At 44.4% G+C, this 11,459-nt stretch overlaps 2 protein-coding genes across 2 annotated transcripts; both read right to left on the bottom strand.

Moving 5' to 3' along the window:
- Positions 1-186: 186 nt before the first annotated feature.
- LOC131104016 (ras-related and estrogen-regulated growth inhibitor) lies at positions 187-4,684 on the bottom strand. The gene is made up of 7 exons (XM_058050675.2): positions 4,547-4,684; positions 2,944-3,000; positions 2,801-2,874; positions 2,581-2,719; positions 2,158-2,251; positions 1,951-2,022; positions 187-1,758 (listed from the first exon to the last, which is right to left on the bottom strand). Exons 1-7 carry the CDS (start codon positions 4,596-4,598, stop codon positions 1,650-1,652), a joined length of 597 nt encoding a protein of 198 aa, XP_057906658.2. The 5' UTR covers positions 4,599-4,684; the 3' UTR covers positions 187-1,649.
- A 1,703-nt stretch (positions 4,685-6,387) lies between these two features.
- On the bottom strand, positions 6,388-11,424 carry ndufs1 (NADH:ubiquinone oxidoreductase core subunit S1). Its single transcript, XM_058050664.2, has 19 exons — positions 11,275-11,424; positions 10,800-10,876; positions 10,635-10,726; positions 10,131-10,238; positions 9,960-10,036; positions 9,802-9,883; positions 9,594-9,724; positions 9,320-9,505; positions 9,117-9,251; positions 8,911-9,025; positions 8,687-8,832; positions 8,096-8,224; positions 7,804-7,933; positions 7,578-7,738; positions 7,357-7,511; positions 7,116-7,291; positions 6,897-7,031; positions 6,757-6,829; positions 6,388-6,681 (listed from the first exon to the last, which is right to left on the bottom strand). The coding sequence occupies exons 2-19, from the start codon at positions 10,870-10,872 to the stop codon at positions 6,590-6,592; spliced, it is 2,196 nt and encodes a 731-aa protein (XP_057906647.2). The 5' UTR covers positions 10,873-10,876; positions 11,275-11,424; the 3' UTR covers positions 6,388-6,589.
- Positions 11,425-11,459: the final 35 nt, after the last annotated feature.

Below are 11,459 nucleotides of genomic sequence, written 5' to 3'. Positions count from 1 at the left end.
TGGCAACTTGTCAGTTTTGAGGACTGTATCTTCATACTGGTGATAAAGATTTACAACAGTGGAGTCCAGGAACACCACCTGTTCACCTGACCATGGTGGTGTAATGGTACAGCTGCTACCCTGTAAGGGTGGGGGTGTAATCCCAGACCTGGACAGTTTTATTCATGTCTAAGTAAATTTAGGTTCAAGACAAATAGCTTTGTTTTTTTATGGAACCCAGAATTCTTAGCAACGCCCCTCTTTTTTTCCAGCTTTGTGTTCCAGGTGAGAAAACAAGTTAGTGCAATATCTAGTGATATAAATCTAATAATTAAAATGCCCCTGATCAGAGCGCTCATGCAAAATGACCAGCCACTAAAGGTAATGGTGAGCTATATTCATCTTCTCCAAAACCTGTATAAGAGTAGATTTGAACGCAGCAGATGGTGTCATGGCTTAGAGGAATTGGTATTCTGTGGTTTTATTCTCATCATTGTAGGTGTGTCCTTTACTGGATGGATGGATGTCAACCTTCCTGATTGGCTGTTACTTCCTGATTTATGATCAGGAATTGAGTGATTGGCTGTGTGTGTAATGATGCACGTATGACTCATGGTCTATTCTAAGACAAAAGAGTAGGTTTTGACCTTTTGTCTCCTAGGTGACCACTGTGATGTCATGGCCATTAATCCACTCACATGACTGTCTTTCATTTCACAGCTGCTGGAAGGTACCGGTGGTACATTAGCTTTATATGTGTACACTAAACCCTCCACATTTCCTCTGACATTTCGAGGTGGGTTGCGATTTGCTGGTGGTTCTTTTTCCTCAGCACAAATAAGCAGTTGTTGATAAAGTTTCCCTTTCAGTTATAGTTTTTCATTTTTGTGGCTTTTCTTTTCCTTAAGAAGTGGGAGAAGGCTGTTATCAAAGCCCTGACTCATTCTTTTGAATGATTGCGTTGTGATTACACTGTGATCAAGTTAACATCAGTGTCAAAAAAAAGTCAGGCTTTTAATAACAGCGCACAACGCCATCTACTGGGGGTGTTGTGCTATTGCAAGCTAAAGCAAGCATGCCAGTCCACTTTGGTATCGATTTGATACCAAATTCTACCAGTGTTTCCGATACGTTGTACTTGACATTTTTTTAAAACTCATATCATAATGTTGTAAAATAACAAAAGCCAAAACTACTACGTTCAAATCCCCCAATACCCCCTTTGTCCAAAAACTAGACTTGTGGAGTTTGTAAACAATACATGGATATTACAATATCAAAATATCAAATAACAAAACACATATTTGTGAAAATAAACATTGACGAGAACTGAAAAATATTGATCTAATCACACTTCTATCAATTCAATACAGATACTACCCTTTGTTTTGATTTGCAATTGATTTGATTTGATTGTTTGGTTTGTAATCCACCCACTCTTGACTTTGTAAGCAAACAAGAGGTGGCTATAGGGGTGCTATTTCATGTCTAGAGGGCTCTAATGATGTTAAAACCATATACACAAAGTCGTAAACATGTTTTCTATGCTCTTAACTATAAAAATATTCCAATTATGAACAAGGATCCAACTAAATCTGTCATTTTCTGTTTTAATACCAATGAGTGCACACTATACAACGCTCATCAACACCGTGATGAGCATGTTGAGGTCACCACTGCATGGTTTTAGAGCGGGTCAGCTTCTTGGTTAGAGCGTGACGCACGGTCAGCATGTAGGAACGGCGGTCAGGCAGAGGCCGTTGCTGGTCCAACACCCGTCTGTCACACATGGGAGGCGAGACAATGCTAGTTGTGAGCGGTGAAACACACACACACGTTTCTGTGCACAGAACAACACACAACTGGAAATGTGTGCATACAGAGGCTGTGGTGTGTTTTAAAGCTCAGTGCGGGTCTACGGTGAAACAAATGGTGTGGCGTGTGTGCGCTGAAAGTTTGTCTGAAACTAACCTGATGAGCTGAAACATGGCTGCTTCCACAGCTAACACAGCATCGGCCACTGACAGTTCCCTGAAACCACACCTACACACACACAGTTACTTCCCATTACTATTGTGCCAGCAACAATACATGTACTTTCCAACAGCCTGACTTGCCGAGTACATTTTCAAGGAACGCACACACACGTTTTGTATACACTATACATACCATACATACCTTAAATCATTAGCCAGTCTCTGTCCTTCCTCTGTTGTCACCTCCCTGCCACTTTCCAAGTCTGCTTTATTGGCTACAAGAACTGTGGGGACAACTGACACACACACCCACACAGTTACTTCCTGGATGAGACGTATCAGCCTCGTTCTAGAAATTAACGATTAACATCTCATGCGACTGTGTAAACACTGGCATCTCCACACTATGGTGAGCATCTGGTGAGTTTGTGTGCTCCCAGGTGACAAAAGGTAGGCTTCTGAAACAGTTAGACCAGAGCAAACACACCGAGCTCATCCCATGGTGCTGGTTCAGGTTTTTATCGAGGAAATAGGCTTAAAACATTCTATTTATAGAATGCATGTACATTACTGTTACTGCTCATGCTGTCAAATATGGCTCACAGTGAGCAAACTCCTTTCTTACCCAGACTCTGTTTGGTTTGGTCAATGAGTCTCTTGAGACGCTGGACCTCCAGGAAGCTGTGGCGGTGCGTGATGGAGTAGAGAAGCAGGAAACCATCAGCCCAGCGGATGTAGGCCTCCAGTGAAGACGCACAGCTCTCCTTTTGCAACACAACACCACCACGGATGCGTCACATGACCGCTCGCAGTGAGGTTTGTGAGCTGATAAGACCAAATGTTACCTTACAAGCTGTATCCAAGATCTCCAAGTCCACAGCTTCCTGGTCCACGAGTCGGCAGCATCTGTAGGTCATATCTGTGATGGAACACGTCACAACATGAGAGGAAGTCTTACAAGTTAGGAGATACCTTGCCACCTTCTTACCCTTCTTGTTGTCATACTCGCCAATGAACCGCTTGGTCATGAAGCGGACACACAAGGCTGTGGAAATAAATCAGTGGAACACTTGTGGGTGCTTTGTAACACAGCGGCGTGGGCGTGTCTGGCCGTGGGTGGAATAAATGAAAACATAACGTTTTCGCGGGTAGCAAGAAATCCGAAAAAGTACAGCTGGAATAGGTGCAGATTCTGGAAGAACAAGAACGTTTTCTGTGCTGGATATCGTATGTAGCTGCTCTATTGGCATCCACAACTCAATGCAAAGGGCCCCTTTAATATTTCATGCAAATATTAGAATATATGCCAGTGGCGTGGTCGTCGCCCAACCTGATGGTTGTTGGTTCGATCCTCAAATCAGTGATTAGATTTCAACATATGTTTGGGATGTTTCTACATCTCAGTTCACTTTTTGAGCGTATTGTCTGGTATTTTTCGGGCATATTAAATGAAGTGGTGCTATTTAGGGTCCTCCAACGCCTGCTTTAACTACAATTAAAGAACCCAAGTTGGTTTCAGCTTGAGGTCACGAGCACATGGCTGGACATTCAGAATTTTCTGCATCAGGACAATGATTCAAACATTGGGTTTTGTTTTCATTTCAAAACTGCATTTTGTGTTCAGTTGTAATGTCATTGACTAATATAATGAGCCTATTTCAGCCATACAGTAGTTACAAAGTGATCAATCATGATTAATTTGAGGACCATGATTAATCTGATTAAGATTTTTAATTCTCTGACAGCCCTAATTATACTGAAGGTGAAATTATTCTAGATTTTTGGCACTCTGGATGCTATGGCACATGCTATGCTATCGCCTATATTGAAGGTTTCCTCCAAAAAAGTAAGAAGAATTACTTCCTCTGGTGACTATTTACATGTATGAAGGCATAGCTATGCTAATCATTCATTCATTTTCTACCGCTTATCCTCACAAGGATCACAGGGGTGCTGGAGCCTATCCCAGCTGTCTTCGGGCGAGAGGCGGGATACATCCTGGACTGATTGCCAGCCAATCACAGGGCACATATAGACAAACAACCATTCACACTCACATTCCTACCTATGGACAATTTGGAGTTGCTAATTAACCTAGCATGTTTTTGGAATGTGGGAGGAAACCGGAGTACCCGGAGAAAACCCACGCATGCACGGGGAAAACATGCAAACTCCACACAGAGATGGCCGAGGGTGGAATTGAACTCCGTTCTCCTAGCTGTGAGAGCTGCGACCGCCGTATAATTATGCTAGTGATTAAATATTTTAGGAAAGTGGAACTGTTGGTGACACTTGAGCTTTTCCAAGAAAGAAAGAATTAACCTCTTAGGAAGTTTAAACAAGCGCTCAAGTGGACGGCTCACAGCAGTGAGAGCATAAAATAACAATTAAGCAGATCTGACAAGAGACAGGCAGCGGTGTGCCATTACAAGATGGGGGAGGAGGTGACAAGCCATGGCGGGATTCACTGTGAAAGGGTCATCTTCAGGCCTTTCTGATTTCCTTATTTAGAAAAACCTCCTCTACTCCAAACAGATGTGAAGAGACACTGAAATCCGATTTATCTGCCACAGATCTTGGTATCTGCCTACCTGTTTTTCCTGTGCTTGGACTGCCCAGTATGAGGATTTTAACGGGAACCATCTCTGTCCTTGGGTAAAGCTTCCTTTGGTCCGGAGCATGGAGAGAAAAAGCATCAACACCGGTCGAGATGGACAAGACTCAAATAATACCCTGACCTAGAAAATTAAATAATATACCAAATACGGCCGGGGGGGGGGGGGGAAGTCTTCCTATGCTGTTGCTCGCTCACACACGCTCACTCTGAGTGAAGAACAAGAGTAGGGTGGAGGACACAGTTCCAGACACCCAGCTTCCCGGTCTGGTCACAACAGACTCTTATATAAACTTTTTCTCAAGGCCTTGCTAAGACAAACCATAATTTACTGAGGCCGCAATATACTTACACTTTCAACCTTCTTTTGGTACTTAAATCACACATTGCTCACACTGTAATTACACAGGCGATGCCATGTTGGTGTTTTTAGCAGGAAGGCGTGCATCAAGAAATCAGAACCATGATGTAAAAAAAATGAGACTGGGGCTGGCTTACCTTTGGTTGACCTATGTAATAAACTTAAAAACGAGAGCAGTGCAAATGTTGGGGGGGGGGGGGGGCAACTTCAGACAGGTCAACATGTATGAAATATATAATATTTGTCATTATCATTGAATTTGTTTTAGTTGTAGAATACTGTGGTACCTAGGTTTTTCTTATTAATTCACAATTGGTAATGGTTTTATTTCATTTGAACATGCATCAGATTACAATAAATCACATAATCAGTTCACAGTTCCACATGTCCAAAAGGAGTAGGAAGAAGCATTCATTCATTCATTCATTTTCTACCGCTTTTTCCTCACGAGGGTCGCGGGGGTGCTGGAGCCTATCCCAGCTGATGAGAGGCGGGGTACACCCTGGACTGGTCGCCAGCCAATCACAGGGCACATATAGACAAACAACCATTCACACTCACATTCATACCTATGGACAATTTGGAGTCGCCAATTAACCTAGCATGTTTTTGGAATGTGGGAGGAAACCGGAGTACCCGGAGAAAACCCACGCATGCACGGGGAGAACATGCAAACTCCACACAGAGATGGCCGAGGGTTGGAATTGAACCCTAGTCTCCTAGCTGTGAGGTCTGCGCGCTAACCACTAACACGTGCCGCCCTAGGAAGAAGCAAAGCTTATTAAATCCTACCCCTCCATCTGGTACTTTTGCAATCAGTAACTGTTACATTTGTTCACTTCCTGCTTTCCTAATATAAAAGTTTTTTTAACTTCATTTTATTAATTTGATTTTTTTGTCACATACCGAAGTACGAGGTGATATGACCATCCAATGCCATAATGGGTACCATAGTAAGTGTATAGTAGTGATATATATAGCACATCATGACTGGTTCAAGACTCTTCATCCTTGTATTACATATATAAACATTCAATTCATCCCATAGGAAATAATGTAAATCCAATAAATCTGTTAAATAGGAAAAATATACTTTATAGAGATTAATTATAACTTAACATGCAGAAAATGTGAATAAATGAATACTTTTTATATAATGTTTTACCTTAATTGAAGACTTGTTGGCAAGGAGCAGGGAGGAGAGACAGGAGGAAGCCAACTTTGTACTTTCTTGAATTCAATCGTCTTTCTCTCCTTCTTATCAAATTGCTGGCACTTCCAACTTCCCTTGGCCCCATGTCAGGTGACAGCGGTGCTTTGTGACACTGAACAATACAGTAGAGAGCAAACTGACTCGTTTGACTGAGACAGTACATGAAAACTGGGGAGTGAATCTTACAAAAACTGGAGCAATGGAAAACTGAGGTTTGACTGGATATAAATGAAAACAATGTATACAAAAGCAGTGTATAATATTTTATTTATTTTCTACATTTTTCAAAAGCTTTTGTTTACCCCAGCAAAGCTCGTTCTCAGGGGTGAAAATGATGTAAGTGGCTACAAACAAGGACACGTTTAAATTAAAAAGGCGCAACACTGACTTTAGAGAAGTGTGGATGACTCCGGTAGAGCTAAGAGTTTATGGATGTGTGTTGGCGTCTAACAAATGGAGGGCTCGTCGACAGCAGCAGCGCCCTCTGTGGAGGCCTTGACGCACTTGGCCATCGTCTGCGAGGCTCTGCTGATCGCATCTGAAAGACAAAGTGACCGGGAATAAGAGCTGGGTTTTGCTCCGGCGTACTCTCCTCTGTGAACATGGCACATACCTGTCATGTAGAAGTCCTTTACTGAAAGCTGAGGCGGTATGAGAGGCGCGGCGATGAGTTCTTGCTTCACGCCCTGGTGGAGAATAAATTTGATGAAATGTCTGCATCTCAGTTCCTCGCTCAGTCAATGTAGTGCTTACCTTAGCGAGCTCGTTTGCCTGCTTGAAATAGTTTGCCTCCTCCACGTCGTCATACCGCACCAGGTTGGGAGACACCTCAGCCAGCCTGGATCGAACCTCATCCAGGGACTCGTAGGGCAGTGTCGCACCTACAAGCTGATGGCACAAAATCCCATTTATTTCAGCAACTCTGAGCTTTTATGAGGATGAAAATGGCATGTAGTGTGATCTCATACGCACCTCTGATACAGCTCTGATGACTTTCCAGTCCTCTCGGGCCATTCCTGGTGCTGTGACAGCTACACGGGTGTGTTGGCTCCTTCCCTCTGTGTTGACATAAGTAGCATTTTTCTCGGTGTAAGCGGCACCGGGGAGGATTATATCCGCCATTGTTGCACCGACATCCCCATGGTGACCTGTAAGAATTTAAAAAGGGACTCAAGTATCCTCTCGCCAGATTCTTAGATGTGTGTGGAAGCACCTTGGTAGATGATGAGGCTATCTTTAGGAAGGTCAGCCCGGGTGATGCACCCGCCGTCGGCTCCCAGCAAGAACAAGACTTTGGGCGGGTTCGTCCTGATGGCGTCCACGCCGGCCTTGTAGCCCAAGTCCAGGGCGGCCACCTGACTGGCCACTCTGTTCAAACCCACGGAAGCTCAAGTTGTGACATCCCCTTCACAGTTTCATCACAGTCTTTCCCACCTGTGCAGGACATTGAGAACTTTCCATCCTTCCTCCACTCCGCTGCTCGTTCTGGCATTCTGAGCAATGGTGGAAACAGCGCTCAAAATGGCTGCACCGTCCTTTCGCTGTAGAGCGCTGCTGCCCACTACGACCACCGGACGCTGCGCAGCTGCAAGGACCTGCGGTTGGAGAACAGAATTAGTCAAGAACGTAAACTGTTGCGTCAGCCGAGAGCGGTTGGCACCTGGCAGAAGGGATGCATTCCATTGGCCAGCTCTTTCAGCACAGATGTCTCCTCCCCAAGGTGGTCGTATGTGTAATTCAGGTCCACGCTGTGACCCACCAGGGCAACACGCAGCTCGTTATGAAGCCAACTGGTCCCCATGGACAAACATTTGAGTGTTTAGATCAAGTCGGTGACAGTTTCTTGTGTATCAAAGCAAATTTAGCAAACACTAATGGATTTGTTCAGCAATTGCCAACCAGCAAAAGCCTTTTTTGAACATATCACATGTATCAGTTCATGGTAAGTTTACCTCTTGCGGATTCTGGCATTGAACAGCGGGGCCTCATAGCGCGGGTTGGTGCCGACCAGTAGCAGCAGGTCACAGTCCTCAATGCCGGCAATACCGGTGTTTAGAAGGTAGTTGGACCGCAGATCAGTGCTGTAGAAAAATTGGCAACAGATGGGAATACAGAATTAGAGAAACATGAAATAACACCCATAGCCATCTTTACTCTTGTATTACACAATATAGTATACATAATAGACAAACTTGTGCCTGTGTATGTTGCTATGAATGTGTTCCCTAGGGTAGCTGAGTGGGGGGCCGACTGGAAGTGACGCCAGGGATTGAGATTTGAGTTTTAGCTTAGCGGATTGTGAGATCAGTCAAACCTGAAATAAAAACCTGTTATTCCTGCGATTGAGTCTGGTGCTTGTTTGAATGTTTTGAATGTTACACTAAAATTACTGACACCGAGTGACCAAATGCGTCTTCTGAATTCCTTCTATATGTATTTTAGCTCAATTAGCCATGTTTGTTGTTTGCGAAAAATGTGTAACATTTGCCTAAATATGCATAATTTTGACTGTCTCTTGTCGGCTAGTCTGGTTCACTACACACCCGGCTCCAGCCATAGGGAAGACTTCTTCAGTGCAGAGGCTCTCCGAGTTGAGCCTGTTGAGGAGATCTTTCAGGCAGACTAGGGCTTCCGCATCGGCCATGCCTCCTGCAATGGCCGCCACTTGACTGCCCTGCACGCCTTGCAGCTAAAACAAACTCATTGTGAGGTGAGGTCTCCAGAAGGATCATCAAGACTGCTGTAGCAACAAGTCCCAAACACTTACTGCTCCTGCAACACGAGTCAGAGCATCCTCCCAAGTGGCTGGAGTCAGCTGACCTGACTCATCCTTCACCATTGGCTGAGTCAATCGCTGCCGCTTCAGACCATCATAAGCAAACCTGAAGGAACGCAGCGGAGTTAATGTTAGGCCAGACAGGGATGTTGAAATGTAAATGTCCAAAGATAATGCACGTGCAGCATGTGTTATACCTGGTTTTGTCAGATATCCATTCTTCGTTGATGTCTTCATTTAGCCTGGGCAGCACCCTCATCACCTCGCCCCCTCTCGTGCTCACCACGATGTTACTGCCCACTGCGTCCAGCACGTCAATGGACTCAGTTTTCCTGCAATGTGCTTAACATTACATATGTCTCATTTTCCCTGCTCGTTTCCTGCCTGTGGCTTTTCCCACCTCGTCTCCCATGGCCGTGCAGTGAAGGCGTACGGCTTGGAGGTTAGCGCGCCAACCGGGCAGATGTCAATAACGTTCCCGGACAGCTCAGACATGAACATCTTCTCCACGTAAGTCCCGATTTGCAGGTTGTTTCCTCTTCCTGTGGTTCCCAGGTCTTCAACGCCAGCAATTTCACTGGCAAAACTGGGGGGAAAAAAAACATTACTCATATTTTGGATTCTATTTTTTTTCTTTGATGTGACTACAAATCATCACGTAATCTTCGGAGTACCGAACACAACGTGTGCACTGAATGCAACGAGTCATGATGGTTTTGATGAGCGGCCCAATGTTCTTGTCTTCCACTGCTCGCTTCCCCTCTGTGAAACGACTGCGGTCCGAACCGAACTGCATGGACTGATCCTGGAAGCACAGCAGGTGCAGGGTTACAGTGAGCTGAGCCGTGAATCTAATTGCCTCTAATTTTTGATCCGACTTACCTGCAAGTCACACTCTCCTCCCTGATCACAAATCGGGCAGTCCAGTGGGTGGTTGGCCAACAAGAACTCCATCACTCCCTCTCTGATGAAACATCCTCATTATTAGACAACATTGACTTGAAGCTAAGGTTGAGTTTGAAAATGGTTGAATTCTACACCTTGCTTTGCGAGTCTTCTCTGAATTTGTGAGGATGTTCCAGCCCTTCATGACAGGCATGGCGCAGGCTGCCACGGGCTGCGGGTATAAAATAAAACATTTTTAGCTGCTTTTATAGTCTCAGGATTTTGATCCAGGACAATTCCTGGTGGATCAGGTGGTCTTTTTTCACCTTTGGAGCTTTCTCAATCTCCACAAGACACATGCGGCAATTTCCAGCCACTGAGAGGCGCTCGTGGTAGCAGAATCTTGGGATCTGGATTCCTGCTTTCTCACAGGCCTGACAGAGGGACGGCAACAGACAACAATTAGTTTAAATATCCACATATTATAACTTCCCAATCTGAATTCAACATTGGAGTTTGGATATTCTGATACCAGCAAACGCACCAGAAGAATGTAACTAAAAGAATATCAAACGTATCTGTCTCCACACATGCAGATCCGCAAACACACACACAAGCGTTCAGCCTGATGCGTTCACGGCTTTACAAATAGTAGTACCGTATGCAATTATAGCAACCCGGACATTGTGTGTAGTCTTAAGAGTTTCTGATCAGCTTGCAGCAACTGACAACGAAAATTTCTGTTGATTAATTTTATTCGTGCATGAATGCACTGTAGATGGGAAACAGTACATTAACATGGACATTTCTATCAAGACAGCTCCACCAACCTGAAGGACAGTAGTGCCAGCCTCCACCTCCACTGGGTTTCCATCCACAAACACTTCCACCATGTTGCTCGCAGCACGCACAGGCGTACGCACTGAAATAAATGCACATGTTGGACAGAAGAATCCATGTATACACACAGCCACATTCACACACAGACAACTTACCGGTGTTGGATGGAGCCAGGCTGCCCTTGGTGGCTCCGGCTAGAGCTCGGCCAACATTCGGCAGGCGCAACATGATTCTTCAAATAAATAAGGAAATATCACAATAATGTTGAAAATAACACACGGAATGAGCTCACTCGGGAGCTTCCACTGTCAACAAACCAAGACACGCATACTCAACATCTTTCAAAAACATCAAAAATTCAAAAGGCAGACTTTTGGATACATGCTAATGTTATTTATGTGAAACTAAAGCATATATTTTGTTAGATATATAGAGATAAACGTATATACGTATAAGTGACAGCAACCTAGCATGAGTCCTTGCTGCGATGCTACTAGCATTAGCTAGTCAAGGACATTGTGTTGTAACAGGTTTATCGAGGATTACCCTGCATATCACGTCATGTTCTACTTGTCTGGTAGTTCAACAGTGCAACGATTTCAATATATTTGATGTATTCAGGATTATTACCTGGCGCTATTTGGCCTTCTGGACCAGAACAGCGGTGATTATATTCCTGCAATCCAGTGGTAACGTCGTAGTTAGCGGAAGTAGCGAGACCTTCTTCATGGGGTCCTCACAGTCCACATTGAAAGTAGTTCGCCATCTGGCGAACACAATTGTAAACAGCATGGCGACGCCGAAGAAATATGTAA

Source organism: Doryrhamphus excisus, linkage group LG15 (genome assembly GCF_037039965.1).
Source record: "Doryrhamphus excisus strain RoL-2023G ecotype Guam linkage group LG15, RoL_Dexc_Guam_v1.1, whole genome shotgun sequence".
NCBI classification, from domain to species: Eukaryota; Metazoa; Chordata; class Actinopteri; order Syngnathiformes; family Syngnathidae; genus Doryrhamphus; species Doryrhamphus excisus.
The sequence above is the reverse complement of the archived record's forward strand: the minus strand, read 5'-3'. Positions and strand labels throughout refer to the sequence as shown.